At 43.7% G+C, this 20,830-nt stretch overlaps 1 protein-coding gene across 1 annotated transcript in view; it reads right to left on the bottom strand.

The window, feature by feature from the left end:
- The window catches only part of ABCB7 (ATP binding cassette subfamily B member 7), an 84,020-nt gene extending 66,050 nt beyond the window's left edge, over positions 1-17,970 (bottom strand). The window contains exon 1 of the mRNA XM_075940890.2: positions 17,773-17,970. Within this exon, the coding sequence (XP_075797005.1) occupies positions 17,773-17,934 (162 nt within the window). The 5' untranslated portion in view covers positions 17,935-17,970. The remainder of the gene's footprint in view (positions 1-17,772) is intronic.
- Between the last annotated feature and the right edge of the window lie 2,860 nt (positions 17,971-20,830).

The raw sequence follows: 20,830 nt of genomic DNA, 5'->3' as shown, positions 1-20,830 counted from the left end.
ACTGAGAAATGGCCTGAGGCTATCAGAATTACTTCACAGACCCCTAAATCATCCTCAGGTAATAATTAAGTTAATTAAGTGTGTCCTGCTGCGATGTTCAGGCAATTCTTCTCTACCCCAAAAGTCTTGCCTCTGAGTAGACAAAGACAAAAATATTTTCCCATCATTATGAAAGTGTTAGTGGATAATAGGGATGTTAATGTGTACAGGATAAACCTCAGACTCATCAGTTAACCCACATGGTTATGCAAACATTTCCTCTGCATCAGAGGCGAGGGGTGGGGTGGGAGTGCACAGTAACTGGTATGTTCAGGGAACCTCCTGCCTCCCATGCTGCCACCACTGATAGAGAGGCAGCACCCCGGGGGAGGGGAAAACCAGCTTAAAAGGTGCCCAGCTCACATCTACCCCCTGTTGCACCCCAAATCCCTGCTCCAGGTCACAACCCCCTCCTTCATCCAAACTCTCAGACCCCACACCCTTGGCCACTTACCAAAATCTTGGAATGGTTCCCTATCAAAAGTTATTACCCACCCTCCGGCTAGACAATATAGGGATATTAGTGAATATCTGACTACCCGAGAGGCATAAGCTTATCAGGTAGTCGAGTGGAGTAACTATTACTCGCTTCCCCCCGCCTTGCTGCCTCTGTGAGAGGCAGTATGGGGGTGGGGGTGGAGAACAGGAGCTGGTGCTGGGGGTAAATGGTTTAAAAGTTGGTTCCCCAGCACCGTCTCTGCCTGCCCCTATCAGAGGCAGCAGGGGTAGGGAGTAAGGGAGGCTGCTGCGAAGCAGCCTCTGCCCATAACAGGTTCATTGAGGGGGTCAACAATCATGTGGACAAGGGGGATCCAGTGGATATAGTATACTTAGATTATAAGAAAGCCTTTGGTGAGGGACCTTAAATAATTAAGTTGTCATGGGACAAGAGGGAAGGTCCTTTCATGGATTGACAACCGGTTAAAAGATGGGACACAAATGGTAGGAATAAAAGATAAGTTTTCCGAGTGGAGAGAGGTAACTAGTGGAGTCTCCCAAGGGTCCATCCTGGGACCAATCCTATACAACTTATTTATAAATGATCTAGAGAACGGGGTAAACAGTGAAGTGGTAAAATTTACAGACGATACAAAACTGCTCAAGATAGTTAAGACCAAAGCAGACTGAAGAGCTTCAGAAAGATCTCACCAAACTAAGTGATTGGGCAACAAAATGGCAAATGAAATTTAATGCTGATGAATGTAAAGTAATGCACATCGGAAAAAAATAATCTCAACTATACATACAATGGGATGTAGCTAAATTTAGTCCCCAACTACTCAAGAGAGATCTTGGAGTCTTTGTGGATAGTTCTCTGAAAACATCCACTCAATCTGCAGTGGCACTCAAAAAAGCAAATAGAATATTAGGAACCATTAAAAAAGGGATAGAGAATAAGACAGAGAATAATTATTGCCTCTATATAAAATCATGTTACGCCCACATCTTGAATACTGCGTACAGATTGCTCTCAAAAAAGATATATTAGCATGGGAAAAGGTTCAGAAAAGGGCAACAAAAATGATGAGGGGTTTGGAACAGGTCCCATATGAAGAGAGATTAAAAAAACTTGGACTTTTCATCTTAGAAAAGAGGAGACTGAGGGGGATATGATAGAGGTCTATAAAATCATGACAGGTGTGGAAAAAGTGAATAAGGAAAAGTTATTTACTTATTTCCACAATATAAGAACTAGGGGTCACCCTAGGCAGCAGGTTTAAAAACAAACAAAAGGAAGTTCTTCACTCAGTATGCAACCAACCTGTGAAAGTCCTTGCCAGAAGATATGGTGAAGACTAGGATTTTAACAGAGTTCAAAAAAGATCTGGATAGATTCATGGAGGTTAGGTCCTTTCATGGCTATTAGCCAGGATAGGTAGGAATGGTGTCCCTAGTCTCTGTTTGTCTGCAAAAGGGTTACAGGAGAGGGATCATGTTAGAATTACCAGTTGTGTTCCCTCCCTCTAGGGCATCTGGTATTGGCCACTGTTAGCAGACAGGATACTGGGCTAGACGGACCTTTGATCTGATCCAGCATGGACGTTCTTACACAAGGCTCGCCGTTGGCACAGGCTGCTCCAGTAGCAGCCACTGTCTCCTGGGGTCCCAGAGGGGATGTGGGCCCAGCCCATAGGGCTTCTGCCACTAAGCAGGCCCTATTCACGGTGGCCCAGGCTGGCTCCCATGAACAGGGGCTGCTGGACTCAGCTCAAGCTGGGACCAAGCAGTCCCGGCTTGTGCTGATCTGGGATGCTGCATCTCTGCAAATTGTATAGACTACATAATTAGTCAGATAACTGCAATGTAACATTCATAAAACAATGCACAATGTACATGCAAGTATTGCTGCACACTAAAGAGCTTGAGGAAAATGAAATACAACATGAATTCAAAACAACGAGGAGGGTGATAGACAAACATTTTAATAATGTGGAACTAATGATAAATTATTAATATTAAAACCTTGCTTTTTTTTAGCGTTATCTTTTTTCCTCATATATTTAACCCTAGCCTTTCTATTTTTACGTTATTTCCTCCCACAAAATTAGAAAGAGAACCACCATTTTATTTGGACTTCTCATTTGCTTCCTTTCTTTCCCCTCTTCTATTTGAGATTAGGTGATCTATCAGTGAAATTTCATTTCAGCAATTACTGCCTTCTCCTGCACTCAACAATGTTTGCTAACTACATACGCCCATTTGTTTATAAGCCGACCCCCACATACTTAGAGAAAAAATAGTAAAAAGTCACTGACCCATTTATAAGTCAACTTCAGAGAACAGCAGTTTGGAACCTAATAAATGAGCCTATGACTTTTAAATTTATTTTTCTCTGTTAAGTTTGGAGGGGGGGGGGGTGGAGGGTTGAGTCTCAGACCACTACGGCTCTGCCTGATGGCTCGTATTAAATTTAAAAGGCAGAGCCACAGTGTCTGGGATCTGGTGCAAGCTGGGACTGCTTTGTCCCAGCTCATGCTGGGTCCCCCACTGCTGCCCTGCCTTTTAGATCCCTTCCTAAGCCACAGTGGGATTTTTTCCCAAAAAAGTCGGCTTATGGACGAGTATATATGATAGTTTTTAAAGTAATGTTAGTGGAAGTGATGGCTTTTGCAGAAGTTGCTAAACCATGCATTAATGCGTTTGCTTTCAAGGTACTTTACCATCTACCCCACCCTATCATCTCTCATTCAGTATAAAAAATTTGACTTTTGCCTGATGCCAGCCTCCATTGCCCGCTTGTTATACAGTATTTTTAAACAAGTACCTTTGTGCACATATGCTGCACGTCATGCTTGGGAGGAGTTTCCAGCAAACATTCTGTAACCCACTTCAAATCCTTCCTTAAAACTAATCTTTGCTGTGAAGCTTACAAAAACTTAACAACAGTTAGTGTACTAAGATCACTGCCTCTGGTGCTGACCAATATTTTCTCAATCATTCTTTATGCTTCGCCATCTATCTCCATCTCTTGCCTCGTCATATACATAAACTCTCTTGTTCTGTGTTTCTATAGCACTTAAACTATGGGGGTCCTGGTCCACAACTATAGATCCTCAGCATTACAACAACAAAGTATTATTACGAATAACAAAAAGTTGAAAGAACAGTGCTTTAGATTAAGTGTTCCTTCCTTTTCTAGGTCTCCAAATTTCACAACATTTGCCTAAACACATTCTTTCTCAACAATACAAGGGTCACAATTATAACAGTTTTGTTTTTTTGAACAGTTGTCGACAGCTTAGAAACAGAGAGATAATGACAGAAATCAAAGTCTGATGGGGCTCAGTAGGTATCACTAAGTAATCTGGAGATTTTTGCAAAATATCATGCCATATCACCGTCATTTCACTAACTACAAATGTATGCCTACTTCATTACAAAGCAGACAGCCTAACACTACATTCCCACTCTCTGCATCACTCTCCAAAATCATCTTTCTATTAAAAATTTTCTAATGATGTAACTTTTCAAGATCATTCAAATAGACCAACAATAAATGTTACAAGTTGATGAACTCTTTTGTCTGTTTTAAATCCACTGTGCATAAATATTGCATGAGAACAGTACTGCAGTACCTCATCATAAAAAGGATAAGGATTAAGTTTCTGTCTTATGTCTGAATTTCTGTCTTAAACATGTTTAAAAACAAGACCCCTTTTATCATGTGTACTAGTCTTTTGTTATTTATTTCAGCCCAGCCATTTTATCCATCTAAGCAAATAATTAGAACTAGATTCTGATAAATGATAGCATTATGTCTGTCACAGGCATTTAATCAGAACCAATGGTAATAAATAGCTAGTCAAATAATGTACTTCTGAAATAAATATATTTAAAATTTCAGTTTGATGATAAATAGCTATTCAAGAGTTTTTCAAGGGTAGCTCATTCATTTTAACATTTAGATGCAGTAATATTTGAGATTGTTTACAATACTCTTACTTTACCACTCTGTTTTGCATTGCTACAGTTTTGATGTTACTATTTTGGAGCCAGATTACCAAAAAATGTTATTTGGAAGCCAACAACAACAACAACAAAAAAGGTTATTTTGCAGTATCTACTAGTATTACCAAAGATACAGCATCATGTATTACCAAAGATATTCACAGCCGACAACAGAAATTCTGACTTGCATATTAATAATATAACTGGTATCTCAATCTGAGTACATGATTGTTATAGTTGTCTTTGGACAACATAAACATAATACAGCAAGGCATTTTCTGCAACAGTTTTAGCATTTCAGCAACGTGTGTGTGTGTGTGGGGGGGGATCCTTCCCTGTTGTTATGCTGTTTCAATGGAGCTGAATTATCATTAAAGACTTTGCCATTAAATTCTAAGTGAAGGTCATAAAAATTGTTTGGACTTTAAAGGTGACGATGTTTAGATTTCACCTTTCACATTTTGTCTATGACAAGTTATAAAATATTGTATTCTTTTAAATGTATTTTAAAAAGTGGTGGAAAAGAGGGAGAATTACTGAACAAATGTCAGGAAATAGAGATAAGAATGGAAAATGTCAAGAAGAAAAAAAATCAACACAGAAATAGAAGGAGATAAAATGGAGTGTACAGCCAGCCAATTCAGAAAAAAAAAGAAGCCAATAGAAGTTATTTTCTCTGTGAAAATAATTTTTAAAATATCCACGGTAAAGTACTTATCCAAAATATATGTATTCTAGCACTTAAGATGCACGTAATGTTAACTATGCAGTAGGATTATCAACACAAATCTCTTCAACCCATGTTTAAAAGGGGAAGTTTATTTCAAAATCAAACAGGAACTTAATTGGTATAACAAAAAGGAATCCTTCTCTCACCTCTATTGCTTGGCATTGCTACTGACATAATGATTAGAAAAAGTGTAGATGGATACAACCCAGGCATTATAACAATAATACACTAGATTCGATTTTGCTGATGACATAGGTCTTTTAAGTGACAGCTAAAACTACATGCAAGTCAAGAATGAAAGTGTCCAGCATTGTCAAAAAGAGAGTTAATTGGTTATGGAGAAAAAAAATCAAATGAGAACTCCCAACTCTCACATGACTTTGGAAAGCAAAGGAATACAGGAACAGAATCAACTAACATATCCTGACATTAATGTTCAAGTCATTGGGATGTCCAGAAGGAAATAGCATCATGAAATGGCAAGGCAGCAGCTGCATTTACTTTAAACAAGATTTGTGCATCAAAAACCTACTGTTTAAAGATCAAATTCTGAATCTTCAACTCAAATGTTATTTCTCCTTGAATATATAGATATGAAAGCTGGAAATCCAGAACTACAGACAAACAGACATCTAAATGCATTTGAAAGCAAAAGACTTACACAAATACTAGGTATTAATAGAGGGAATTTATAACAAATGCCTAGATTTCTCAGAATGCAACAGCCCACTATCTCTGAAGATACCCAGAAATTATGGAAATAGTTCATAGTTAATAATGAAACCAAATCTTGTACAACAGCAGGAATATCACTAGACAGCTGAAAGAGGAATGGTACAGGATCGTTCATGCTGTAAGTAATACGTGATGGCACGGGAAGAATTCAGACTTATCTGGAAGTTAACAGACTTCAAGTACTCAGCTCAATCTTGCTGTTATATCTGGAACTTTCATTTAATGGTCTGCAAGAGATGCGATGCCTAAATACGTTTATTTAGCAAATTGTAGATTAACATACATTTATTCAGATTTTTCATTTTTACATCTTTATTATGTCAAAAAATGGTGAATATGTGTCTTGTTTATTAGAGTTTGTTTTTTTTACTGGTGATGTGTCAAGCTGCAGTGGATGGCAATTGTAATTAAATTAAAAATGCACAAAATCAACATTTTTTAGTTAAATAAAGCTAACATAAATGTACTGATACATGAGAAAACATATAGCATGCAAAACATGTTTTGTATTTAAAACTGATGTATCATAACAGGAAGTATTATCTGAAGTTAATTAACAGGATTTATTGTTTCTGGTCATCATGTTCTTCAAGAGGAGGGGTGGGAAACCTAAGGCTCAGGGGCCAGATGTGGCTCCCAGCGTGCCTGGATCTGGCTGGAGGATTAGGGCTTCCCACCCCCCAGCACTGGGGAGCCCACACTAGCACTCCAGGCCCCTTACCATCCCCCTGTGGGGCTGGAGCACACAAAATCTACTAGCCTGGGCCTCCCAGGCTCTGGCGTGTGAGGGGAATATCTTCCCACTTCTCAGTCAGGGGCTACATCAATGAGGAGGATTTTTGCTGCGGGGGGAGGGGCAATTTCTTCTTACTTGTACGTGCCCCTTGACTGATTTTTCTGTAGGTCAGTAGCCCCAACCCAAAAAAGGTTCCTCACCCCTATTCAAGACTGTAGAACTAGCACAATTCATATATGCTTTCATTTACAGATTGAAAAAAGAAAACTAGCTTCACCAATCCGTTTCTCAACTTAGAATGAACTGTCCTTTTACTCAACTAACTGAATAAACTGAAATGAGTATTTTCTGCTCCCACTAGAAAGGTGAAACGTCAAACCTGGTTTAGGCATTCAAATTCTGGTCACAAAGGCTTAGCCACTACTTGATTTAAAAAAATTAACTAAAATTTATATAGAGAGAGTGCATCTATCTGCCTGTGAGTCCGTTTGTTCAAGAAATCCTCCTAACTGGTAAGAGCTAGGACCACCAAATCGATGTGCAGTTTCCTCTTTTCATAATTTAAATCAAGATCAGGGTTTGGTTGTCCCAGGAAAATGGGGAATGCCTTGAATGGGACTGTTTTCTATAACACAAAAAGGGAGGGAGTGATTGAAGGTCATCAATACTACAGAGTGACCACCACCAACCGAATAGCTACCTGGGGACAGGGCTCCACATGGAATGATTGGCAAAAAACGGAATTTCTATACTTGCAAAAAAAATTTGATTTCCTGTTACATAAGCATTCAATTAAATATTTTGCTCAGGGTGGGATCAACATGAAATCAGAGATGCAAATGACAAGTCAACTAGTGACTATCTGATGAGCAAATGCTCATCGGATAGTTGACACACTAGTCGCTTCCCCCTCCCCCTTGCTGCCTCTATCAGAAAGAGGCGGGGGGAGGGGAAGGGAAGGGAAGGGAAGAAAGGGGTGCTTCAAAGCAGCAGCAGAAACGCCAAGTAGAGCCTGATACCGGGCTCCCTGGCAGCTCAGAGTGGCAGCTCACAGTTCCCAGGACCCCAGGCTCCATGCGATACAGCTGCTTTGAAATGCTGTGAGGAGCAGAGGGCCAGCAGGGGACTGCTTGAGTCCCCCTGCTGGCCCCGTGCTGCCTGCAGCGCTTTCGCCTTTGAAATGTAGCAACAGCCTTGGGGTTGTGGCAACACATCAAAGGCGGAGGCTCCCTTATTGACTAATTGAATAGTTGACACAATTGAATGGAATATTTGATTAGCCAATTAATCTAAATGTAACATCTCTACTTGAAATTAATGTTTTGTTTTTTTAACTAAACCAAAACTGCATCTGCCTATGGTGCCAGAGTATATGAAGGAAGGTGTACCGGGATGCTTTCCACCTCTGTTTTCTGCTATAGGCTCCATTTTCTGTGGTGCACTGCATACTCCCATGACTGACATGTAGTGATCAGGGGAGATCTGATCCCGGCCCATGGGAAGAAATAACAGTATAAGACACTCAAACTTCCATCAGACAGTGGCCCCACAGGATGATGCAATATTGAATTGATTCAAAATGAAACATTTAAATTCAGATCAACACCCTGAAAGAAAACATTTCAACAATTCTGTAATTAAACTCTTTCAGAATTTGTTTCATTAAAAATGTTGATGTTTTGATCTTTCATTTCAAGACAAAATACAAATGTTGAAATATCAGAATGTCCCAGAAGGCAGAAATTCTGATTTTCTCATAGCCATAGTTAATCAAGATGGTCTATTAACCCAGTTAAAAACTATTCCAATCTGTAGACTAAATCTTAACTGTTTCATAAGCAGGGTTACACTAGCATCTGACTAGAATTATGAAACAGTGGTGCTTGTAAAAGAAGACTAGCTGTCATAGGGCTCCCTGGTGATTCTTGGTACTGTACTACTGTCAGTCACATACTACCTGTGCCCCTTTAATAGAGACTGTTACAGTTGCCTTTTCTTCCTTTTTATAGTTACGTTGGCTGCTACAGAATTTAATCTTTTCCAATGCAGTGTATTCTGAATCAAACATTCTAAATCAAATAACAATGACACAGGATTAAAATGTAAATAGGTTTTCAGCCAGTCAATTACAGCAGACATTATGATGATGAGCTTAAAAAAAAAAAGAACTAGATCTGCTATGATTGGAATTAAAATATGTTATAAATAGTAATTTAAAAAATTAAGATTTTTATGGAAAATATACACTAGATATACAGGCAGTCCCCGGGTTACGTACAAGATAGGGACTGTAGGTTTGTTCTTAAGTTGAATTTGTATGTAAGTCGGAACTGGTACATATTGTAGGGGAAACTCTAGCCAAACATTTCTCTAGAGCTCAGTTTTATTCTCCCACACCTCACTTCCCTCAGTCCTTTATTCTCAAGCTGAGGTGTCTGCTGAGAAAAGCCACTCCGCGTCTCCCTGGTCTGCTGGAGGGGAGCGCTAGCTTCGCGTCTCCCTGGTCTGCTGAGGGGAAGCAGCTAGTGTGGAGTTTCCTCACCCCGTTTGTATGTAGGGATCCGATGTAAGTCGGATCCATGTAACCTGGGGACTGCCTGTACTAATAAAACGATGTGTTGGCAAGAAAGAATAGAGATGTAAAACAGTATTTTTATAACATTTTACCATCAAGTGAAAAAATAATCACATTAAATATTTAATCAACCAGTTTTAATATTTATTCAAATACTATTCTATCAAAAAATACATTCAATACATATTTTCTACTATTCAACAAGTTCTACACATTTTTAAGTGTATTAAAATTAACAGTAACTATGATAATATAGCGTTTTAGTCCTTTTAGAGTACAAGGAGCATGGTTTGGGTTGGTAGTACAGACACTTCCTAACCTGGAGCTGAACCGCGGAGCAGCCCCAGAACAAGCCTTGTGCCCCAGCAGCAGTCAGGCAGCCACCACTAACCACGGTGAAAGGACTGTATTTGTAAAAATAACTCAACTCTTAGAACTGGTCACAACTAGTTAAATATATTTGAAAGATTTTTATTTATTTTTTTACTTTGTATAGATTTGTGTTTAAAAGTCTAAGAGTTGGAATGTGAATTCATAGTTTATACAGGGCCATAAAGAGAAAGGTCAGCTCTGAGGTTATTAGGTCCCAACTAATTTTAAGTTAATTTATATGTTGAAAACAAATCTTTTAAAATAACACTCCTGAATCATAGAATCCTAGAACTGGAAGGGGCCTTGAGCGGTTATCAAGTCAGTCCCCTGCATTCATGGCAAGACCAACCACCATCAGATCATCCCTGACAGATGTTTACTTAAACCTGCTCTTTAACATCTCCAATGATGGGTATTCCACAACTTCCTCAGGCAATTTATTCCAGCACTTAACCACCGTGACAGTTGGGAAATTTTCCCTAAAGGCCAAACTAAGCCTCCCTTGCTGTAGTTTGAGCCCACTGCTGCTTGTCCTATCATGAGAGGTTAAAGGAGAATAATTTTTCTACTTCCTCCTTGTAATACCCTTTCAGGTACTTGAAAGCTGTTATCCTGTCCCCTCTGTCTTCTCTTTTCCAAACTACACAAGCCCAATTCTTTCAGCCTTCCCTCATAGGTCATATTTTCTAGACCTTTAATCATGCATCTGATGAGGTGGGTCTTTGCCTATGAAAGCTTATACTCCAACACTTCTGTTAGTCTATAAGGTGCCACAGGACTCCTCGCTACTTAATCATTCTTGTTGCTCTTCATGGAATCTTCTCCCATTTCTCCACATCTTTTTTGAAATGTGCCCAAAATTGGACGAAATACTCCAGTTACAGTCTAATCACAGAGTAGAGCAGGAGAATTACAGTAAAACTCCGATAGTCCGGCATCTCATGGTCTGGCACTCCTGATGGTCCGGCACCATCAGGAACCCGGAAGTGCTCCAGGCAGCCGGACCATTGGAGCTGCTCTGCCCCCAGCTTCCTGGATTCAGCCGCTGCTAAAACTGACCAGCGGCTGAATCGGGGAAGCTGGGGGCAGAGCAGCTGGAGTGCTGCCGGGTAGGTACCACAGCGCTGCCCCTCGGGGCTGCTAGACCAAGCCGGCAGCACCACATCTGTCCCCGATTCAGCCGCTGCTGAAACTGATCAGGGGCTGACTCCAGGAGCTGCTCTGCCTCGGGCTTCCGGGAATCAGCCCCTGATCAGTTTCAGCAGCAGCTGACTTGGGGACACCTGGGACAGAGCAGCTGGGGTGCTGCCGGGTTGGTCTTGCAGCACCAAGGGTTGCCGCTCCCAGACCAACCTGGCAGCGCCCGAGCTGCTCTGCCCCAGGCGTCTGGATTCAGCCGCTGCTGAAACTGACCAGCGGCTGACTCAAGGAAGCCCGAGGCAGAGCTGCTCTACCTCGGGCTTCCTGGAGTCAGCCACTGATTAGTTTCAGCAGCAGCTGACTTGGGGACACCTGGGGCAGAGCAGCTGCGGTGCTGCCGGGTTGGTCCAGTAGCGCTGAGGAGCGGCGCTGCGGGACCAACCCGGCAGCACCCCAGCTCCTCTGCCCCAGGCATCCCCAAGAGCAGCTGGGGTGCTGCCGTGTTGGTCTCACCGCACCAAGGGTCGGCGATACTGGACCAACCCGGCAGCACTCCAGCTACTCTGCTGCAGGCGTCCCCGATTCAGCTGCTGCTGAAACTGACCAGCAGCGGCTGAATCAGGGACACCTGGAGCAGAGCCGGACTATCAGAAGGGGGGGCTATGAGGGGTCTGGGATCAGACCCCTCATAGCCTTTCCTTCTGATAGTCCGTCATATTTTATAATCCGGCACCCCCTAGGTCCTAAAGGTGCCGGATTATCAGAAGTTTACTGTGCAGTCCCCGGGTTACGTACAAGATAGGGACTCTAGCTTTGTTCTTAAGTTGAATCTGTATGTAAGTCGGAACTGGCGTCCAGATTCAGCCGCTGCTGAATCTGACCGCCAGTTCTGACTTACATACAGTTTCAACTTAAGAACCCCAAGTCAGCTGCTGCTGAAACTGATCAGCCGCTGATTCCTTTCAGCAACGGCTGACTTGGGGATGCCTGGGGCAGAGCAGCTGGGGTGCTGCCGGGTTGGTCCAGTAGTGCCCAGAGCGGCGCTGCGGGACCAACCGGCAGCGCCCCAGCTGCTCTGCCCCAGGGTCCACAACAAAAGCCTGGCCTGCTGGGAGGGGGGGAGGGCACACTAGCTGCACCCCCCCCCCCCAACAGACCAGGGACACGGGGAGCAAAGCCGCAGCGGCGGGGTGCCTCGCCTCTGAGGCTTTGCTCTGGCGCGGGACCCGCCGCCGCTGCGGCTTTGCTCCCGGTGCCCCTGGTCTGCTGGAGACGGTCCCCAGCAGACCAGGGGCACCGCGAGCAGCTTTTCTCGCCCCGGAGGTCGAGGTGGCTGACCGCTGCCTGCGAGCTCCGGGGCGAGAAAGCCCCGTTTGTAAGTGCAGATCCGACATAAGTCGGATCCGCGTAAGTCGGGGACTGCCTGTACTTCTTGTGTCTTGCTTACAACACTCCTGTTAATGCATCTCAGAATGATGTTTGCTTCTTCAATAGTGTAAGACTGGTAACTTATATTTAACCTGTGATCCACTGACACTTAGATCCCTTTCTGCAGTACTCCTTCCTAGACAAAATAGGAAGTGACTGTATGCATGAAATGGATTGTTCCTCCTCAAGTGAAGTACTTTGTATTTGTCCTTATTGAATTTCCATCCTATTTACCTCAGACCATTCTGAATTATAAACCAATCCTTCAAAGCACTTAGAACTGCTCCTTTATATAAGCGTACTCTCAATGCTATTACCTAAATCACTGATGAAAATATTGAAAAAAGAACTGGTCCCAAAACTGGCCCCTTAGGAATCCCACTTGTTGTGCCCTTCTAGCATGACTGTGAAACATCAATAACTACACATCCTAAACTCAAAACTCCAGTCATCTGAAGAAGTGGGCTGTGCCCACAGAAGCTCATGATAGCATCTATATGTTTTGTTAGTCTATAAAGTGCTACCAGAGCATTTGTTGTTGTTTTTTTAAAGTTTATCCCGTACAGACTAACTCAGCTACCCCCTGAAGTCTCTAAGACTTCAGTTATCCAACTATTTACACCCACCTATGTTGTATTTCCCTAGTTTATTGATGAGAAAATCATGCAAGACTGTATCAAATGCTTTACTAAAGTCTAGGTATACCATGTCCACCGCTTCACCCTTATCCACCAGGCTTGTTATCCTATCAAAGAAAGCCATCAGGTTGTTTTGACAGGATTTGTTCTTTACAAATCCATGTTTACTGTTAACTATTACCTTAATTTCTTCCAGATGTTTGCAGTAAGGATGTTAAGAGGCGGGTAATTCACTAATCATGTAGTCAATAACATTTTTATCAAGTACACCAGCGGTTCTCAAACTTTTTGGGCTCCGGAGCCCTTTACATGCATAAAAATTTATGCGGAGCCCCAGTGGTCCACTGATTGTATGTGTTGTACCTATTGATGTTTCCAGTTCATCAACCTCGCCTGGAGCCCCTGGAGATGTCTTGCAGGGCTCTAGGGCTCCGCAAAGCAGTTTGAGAAACACTGAACTACACAATTAGTCAATAAAAGAAGGTTTGATCAGTCGCAGCTCATACCAGTTCCAGTAGCTACCCCACTGCGCCCTTACAGATTAAATTTAGGAGCAAGGCTGCCTGCGCACCTGGATCCTACTACATTTAAACTGTAGGGGTGCAGCAGGGGTAAGTCCCAGTATGAGCCAAGACTGAGCAAGCCCAGTTCAAGTCCCAGCTCATGCTAGGTAAAGGAGCTACCACCCTCCCGTGCCCCGCCCCCTGCGCTGCTGCTTCTGATAGAATTCTGATAGAAGCAGCAGCACAGGGAGGGGGTAGGCAGCACTGCAGAGATGGTGCTAGGGGGAGCCAACTTTTAAACTGACCCCCCCCAAGCACTGCTTCCCCCACTCACTGCTTCTGATACGAAAGCAGCAAGAGGGAAGGGAAGCAAGTAGTCAACTCAACTACCCAACAAGCCTAAATGGGCACTACATTTGCCTGTTTCCAGTCTTCTGGAATCTCTCCCATCTTTCATGACTTTTCAAAGATGATAGCTAATAGCTCAGATACCTCCTCAAATCAGCTCCTTGAGTATTCTAAGATGCATTTCATTAGGCCCTGGTGACTTGAAGACATTTAACTTTTGTAAGTAATTTTTAACTTGTTCTTTTCCTATTTTAACTTCTGAACCTACCTCCTCTTCTCCAGCATTCACCATTGTAGGCATCCAATCACCACCCATCTACTTGATGAAAGCCGACAAAGAATTCATTAAGCACCTCTGCCATTTTCTTTACTGTTTTTCCCTCTTCATTGAGCAATGGGCCTATGCTGTCCTTGGTCCTCCTCTTGCTTCTAATATATTAACAGAATATTTTCGTTGCCCTTTATGTCTTTCGCTATATTGAGTTAATTGTGTGTCTTCACCTTTCTAATTTTGCCCCTACATACTTGTGTTATTTGTTTATATTCATACTTTGCACTTTGTCCTAGTTTCCACTTTTTATGGGACTCCTTTTTGATTTTTTGATCATTCTAGATCTGCTTATTAAGCCTGAGTCATCTCTCGTTATACTTCTACTAGATAGAGAATATAAGAATAATGTGCTCTTGTACCCCTTTGAAAAACTGCCATCAATTGTTTTTCCTCTTAGTCTTGCTTCCCATGGGATCTTACCTAAAAGCTGCCTGAGTTTACTAAAGTCTGCCTTCTTGAAATCCATTGACTTCACTTTCCTCTTCTCCCTTCTACCATTCCTTAGAAATCATGAAAATGATTTCATTATCACTTTCACCTAAGCTGCCTTCCACTTCCAAATACTCAACCAGTTCCTCTCTATTTGTTAAAATCAAATCCAATACAGCCTCCCCCCATTAGCTTTCACCACCTTCTGAAATAAAAAATGGTTTCCAATAAATTCCAAGAACTTGATGGATAATCTGTGCCCTGCTGTATTATTTTCCAAACCGGTGTCTGGATAATTGAATTCTCCCATGATCACCAAGTCCTGTGCTTTGGATGATTGTGTTAGTTGTTGAAAAAAAAAGCCTCATCCACCTCTTCTTCCTGGTTAGGTAGTCCATAATAGATCTTCACAATGACATCACTAGGGATGTAAGAGTTTAACTAGTTAACCAAAGAGCTGGCAGCCTTTAACCATGTAACCAATTTAATTGTAATCGGTTACATGGTTAACATTTTTAACTGTTTTTCCCATCACTCTTTTTTTTCCACCTCTTTTAACCTTACCCAGAGACGCTCAACAAGTTTGCCTCCTATGTCAATCTCAACCGCAGTCCAAGTATACTCAATTTTGATATATAAGGCAACGTCGCCTCTCTTTTTTCCTTGGTGAGCAAGTTGTACCCTTCTATTACGGATGCTAAAATGAGGGTAGTTGTGTAAACGTGTAACCATTGAAAAACTAAGCAGCTACATGCGCCTGCTCCCGAGGAGCCAGCGGCTGCCCTGTGCTATTGCCTCTGTATCAGAGGCAATGACGATAAGCTGCCTGCCGCCCCATGGGAGCTGGTGCACATGGGGAGTCGGCTTTGAAGCAGGCTCCCAGTGTGCACCAGCTCCTGCTTGCTGCCTCACACCGCTGCCTCTGTATCAGAGGAAACCATGCAGAGTGGCAGTGGCTCCTGCCTTAGGTAGCAATGTGGGGTGCCAGCTGGCTCCCCAAGAATGGGACGGGGCCCTGTGTGTAACGGTGGATGTAAATCCAGCTATTGGTTATGCGTTCACATCCTTATCTACTATACCAATATTCCAATCATATGTATTATCCCACCAATCTCTGATAAACACAACTATGACATAATTGGTGTATTTACTAGCATGTCAAGTTCTTTCTGCTTATTCCCCATACTTCTTACATTTGTATACCAACAAAAGTGTGGCATCACATAACACAGGTGCAACATGCTCTTCAGAAGCGAAGGTTTAGAGTAGTCATTTTCTTGGCTTCTATGCCAAGATGAGAATGCCACTACCACCAAATGTTGGGGTGGCTTTTTGATACCGACACTGTCTCCATTAGAATATACCAATGGTTCCCAACCTTTTTTATACTGCGGACCAGCAAACTGATTCACAAACTTTTGGCAGACTGGTAGCATTTTACTTGCATATTCATAACAAATATTATAATATTAGTATTAATTATAATTAACATCCAAATAAAATGCTACTGGTCCACCGAGGGGCCACTGCCAACAGCTGACTTCAGCCCCATCAGCCATTGTGGCCCAGCTGCCAGTATTTTGCAGCCCAGCACCCGTCCACAGACCGGCAGTTGGGAACCACTGGACTAAAGCTTCACTCTAATTACATGTCCTCAAACATACTTAACAGCCGACTGTTATTTTGGGTCAACCTAAACCAGTACTTTTAATATAAAAAGACGGTTTCATTTTTTATCAGCCCTCGTGTCACAAATGATAAACCAAAACAACATGCAACAGAACTTTCTCATGTTAAATATTTTTAGATGATAAACATTTCACAATTAAAAGAACAATTAAAAAAGCTTGCAACTTTGTTTTAAAACCATTAGAACTGAAGTGCATGAAAATTAACAGCCACAGATATCTCAAGAGAGATACACAGTATAAATGAGAACACAGTACAGGTTGAACCTTTCTGGTCCAGGACTCTCTGGTCTGGTGTTGTTGGACCAGAGAACCTCTGGATCACAGAGCCCCAACAGCTAGGAGTGGGGGCCAGCTGGGCGTCTGGCAGTGGAGGGGACATCAGCTGGGAACAGAGCCAGTCCGTGGGACTGGGAGCAGAGTTGGTGCCATGGCCAGGGGCCTGGAGCTAGACTATGGCTGAAGGATCAGAAGTGGAGCCTATCCAATGGCCAGGGGCTGGCAGCCCGCAGCCAGTCTGGCACCCAGGGTCAAGAAGCCTGACCAGCAGTGGAGCCCAGTAGCAAGATTCAGCAGTGGGATGGTGGCTGTGAGGGGAGCCCAAATGGGAGGCTGGCAGCTCCTGGAGGAGAGCCTGGAGGCCAGCAGCAGAGGGATCAGAATTGACCATCCCTGGTCTGACAAACTCTCTCATTCAGGATTGGTCAGGTCCCAAAAGTGCCATACCGCAGAGGTCCAACTTGTATAATCTATTAAAGCCAGTGTAACTAGTATAAGGTCCTCAGTTACCCACTACAGAACAACTGCCTACTCAGGACCCCTTATATTTATGCTATAGCACCAGAGATTTTCCCACTCAATCAAGATCACTTAAAATGTTCAACAAAATAACCGTGTGAGGTGCAATATCTTGATTAGTTAATGGTTGGGAGTGGAGCACAGGAAAAACGAATCTACTCAGACATAAGAAGCTGGGAATGGGCAACGGAGGGGATCACTTGACAATTATTTGTTCCATTCATTCCCTCTGGGGCACTTGACATTGGCCACTGTCACAAGACAGGATACAGGCCTAGATGGACCTTTGGTCTGGCCTATGTGGTGTTTTTATGTTGTGTATATTCATCCACTAGCACATATGTACAATTTTTTCCCCAAGAGATTACTGGGCAACAGAACGAGGACATCCAAGAACAATGAAACCACCTTAATAAACCCTACTGAAAGCAACAACAGAGGAAAGGAGGCTCAAAAGGAAAATTACAAACTGACCCTTTCCACCAGCTAAGGTTTATCAGTCGAAACAGGCAGAAAAACACAAGGCATCCACTCGCAAAACAACCCAACCCCCACGCTCTTGTGCAGAAACTCACAGCCTGCTTGGCTCTACTCTCCCCGGCCACGCTGCTCTCACGTCTTCAGCCCCGCTCGCCCCGTCCCCTGCAATCCGGAGCCACGGAGCCGCCATGTAGCAAGCCCAGGCCGACGAGTCCCCTTATCCGCCCCCCACTGGCCTTGCCCCTCGCACCCCAGAGCCTGCGGCTGAGCTCTGCCCACGTCCCCCTCCTCCCTTTGCCCAGCGCTCCCCGCTAGCGCCCGCTCCCGGGAGGGACCCACGTTCCCCGCCGTACCCGGTAAATCCGCGGGGGGGACTGGCTCCGCTTCAGCCCCGTGCCGGCTGTCCAGCCGTGGACGCAGGCCGCCGGTTGCCGGAGCAAGGAAGCTGCGAGCCGCCTTCGCCGATAGAAGGCAGCGAGAGCCACTAGGCTCCGCGGAGCCCACAGCAGCGCCATCTTGGAAAAGAGAACGAGAGGATTGTGGGATACCGGCGGAATGGATGGGGTGGGGGAGAAGGAGCGAGGCCAAGCGTTCCGCTGCCCTCTCGTCTGGCCTGACGCCGGACGTGGAGCCTGTTGGACTGCAGCGTTGCCCACAAGCAGGCCAAGGGCTTCAGTCCATTTCCCGCCCTGCTTAGTGCCGCCTATCTCTGAGGAGAAACCCCTACGCCTGCCCTGAGCCACAGGCCACCCACTGGCGGTTCCTAGCCCTCGTGGGGAGATCCATGGGAGGCAGCTCCACGTGGCGAGGGGTCACCCTGGCGCTTTAGGTGGGGAGGGGGATTGACCCAGTATAGGGCTGTAGTGGCTGCATGCTCCCTGCTAGACCTGTTCCTCATTTTCACAAATTTTGTAACCCAAGAGTCACCATGGACTCTGGGCACCTAAGCCAGCCACAGGCTTTCCGAAGTAGTGGAAGTGACTGGCTACCCGAGCAAATTAGTTTAGCGCTCACCTGCAACCATTGGCCAGTTTCCTCTTTTTTTGTCCCCCAGGAATAGGATAAGTAGATGCATAATAAAAATACAGTGTGTTCGTTTTTAAAGGCTGTATCAGCTGCTCAGATTGATGGGGGATGGGAGAGAGTGTGCATGTGTCCTGCACTTTAAAAAAATCCCCTACTGAATTCCCAAGACCCAGCATGTTCCTCTAGCAGGAGAAGACAGATGTGCTTTTCCCCTTCTCTCCAAAGTATTAAATCCTTCCAGGGTAGTTTCTTGGCTCCTTCCCTAAGCTGTTCATCTTGAGTTACAGAGCTCCCCCATTCCTGGAAGGTACAGAGTAACTGGTTTTACTCTAAAACTCTGGTCATCGTTTCTGAAGAGAATGGACCTGGATCATCTAAATAATGAGAACCTCAATACCAAATGCACACCAGTCCAAATATTAATATTATTCAGCCATTGCAAATTTTAAATTCTCTTTCCATTGTAAAGGAGAGTGTTTGTTTCAAGGTGACATTTAACAATTTAACTCCGTAGCTCTTTTATTCAAATTGTCACACAGATTGATGGCCATAAAACCAGGAGTATCCAGACTCCAACGTGTCCATGTTGGGCAACTTCTGTGAGCACTGCATGGCCAACTTTATTGATTGCAGTAGCCACCCTCAACTTGACTACAGATGGGGCTTTCCCTTAGTGTAGGAGTCCTGAAAGTGGAAATGTAAAATCTGGCTGAGAAGATATTTCTTGGAGTAAATGGATCGTTACGTATAGGTGACCTCTTGACTCTGTTTAAAACTGAGTCTATAGTCAAGAAAGGGATAGCTGTGAGTCACCTAGCAAAACTCCTTGGGAGAGACAATCTCTACTGGTATTGGTGTCCTCCGCAGACCAGCACTGGTACACCCCCGGGGAGAGGGACTGAAGCTGCAAGGGAAGGTGTTGCCAACTCTCCCAGACCAGATTCCATTTACTGTAGTGACATCCAGTCTAAGAGAGTTGGCAACCTGGAACAGGGCTAGGAGGGTGTTGACCAGAAGAGCATGCAGCCAGCCCAAGAAGTGGAACTTTTAAGGGGAGAAGTAGCACTGCCAGCTGCTCAGTCCTCCAGCCCACAAGGGCCACTTGTGGTCTGGTGAGCAGCTGAGCCCTGGAAGGCTACGTTTATACGTATGCAAAATGTATGCAAATGAGGCTAAGCGTGGAATATCGCCATGCCTCATTTGCATAATTAATGAGCACCCATTTTTGCACAAGAGGGGGTTTTTGCGCAAAAGCCTCTTGCGCAAAAACGTGTGCTCATTAATTATGTACATGAGGTGTGACAACATTCCACATACAGCCTCATTTGCATATGTTTTCGCGCAAAAGGCTACAGTATATATGTAGCCTCCAGAGTGTGGTTAAGGGTTGGGGTGGGGAGCCAAAGGACCGACATTGAGTGGGGGTGTGCAGAGGCATGGGGTAAAGGATGGCTGTACTGTTGCTGAGCTGGCAGCGGGAGGGCTGGGGAATAGGGCACTATTAAATCTGGGTCAATTTGGTTCCCCAAATTTCATGATGCCCTACAAGGCTGCATGTTTCACCTGTTGGTAGGGACGGCCCTGCTTCTTGAACAAGTGAAACTTTGTTTACGCCAGTACAACTTTGGTTTCTCCAAGATCAAATCATCTTGGTAATAAGGATCCTAATTAAACCCCAGTCTGAAAATTGAGGAAATTAGGGAATCTGCCATGGATTACAACAGAGCACGTACCCTCATCTGATTGGCATGCAGAGCCATGATGAAGCTGTAACTCTGTGTGACATTATTAATCAGTCAAAGATCTCTTCAGAGCTACTGGAGCTTGACTATTGCTATTGCTGCCTTCAGGGAGAGTTGTGAGCTCAGTTAGGGAGACAGCCTGACAGGAAAAAAAAAAAAGAGGCCTGGCTTAAAACTGATTTTAATGAGGTAGGTTTCTCAGGAATTACTAGGCTGCACTATGACATCCAACATTGCTTCTGACCAAGGTTCATTTCAAACTATATCGATGACATTTCTCTGTTACTAATCGGACTATTCATCGTAATCATATATGGCAGTATTTGGTCTGAACAGTGCCACCTAGTGTAATCCTGCAAGAAAATAGGTTATAATTGAGCAGCAGAATAGAATAACACTATATATATTACAAGTCTATTTTGCACAGCTCTAGTACCTTTTAACTGGGGACCTAAAACACTTGACAAACATTAATTATTCAAGACTCACAACACCACAGTGAGGCAATGGTATTATTAAAGCCTTTTAATGTAAAGTGAAACATCAAGAAAACAAGAAGTTATGTACATGAGATCATCCCGTTCATTTCCCTGCCAGTGCAGAATCTTTTCTTATTGGTATTTTCTAATGTTTTCTTCAATTC

Source organism: Pelodiscus sinensis, chromosome 13 (assembly GCF_052426305.1).
Source record: "Pelodiscus sinensis isolate ZL-2025 chromosome 13, ASM5242630v1, whole genome shotgun sequence".
Lineage (NCBI taxonomy): Eukaryota > Metazoa > Chordata > Testudines > Trionychidae > Pelodiscus > Pelodiscus sinensis.
Note: the sequence above shows the minus strand (reverse complement) of the source record. Positions and strands in the feature narration are given on the sequence as shown.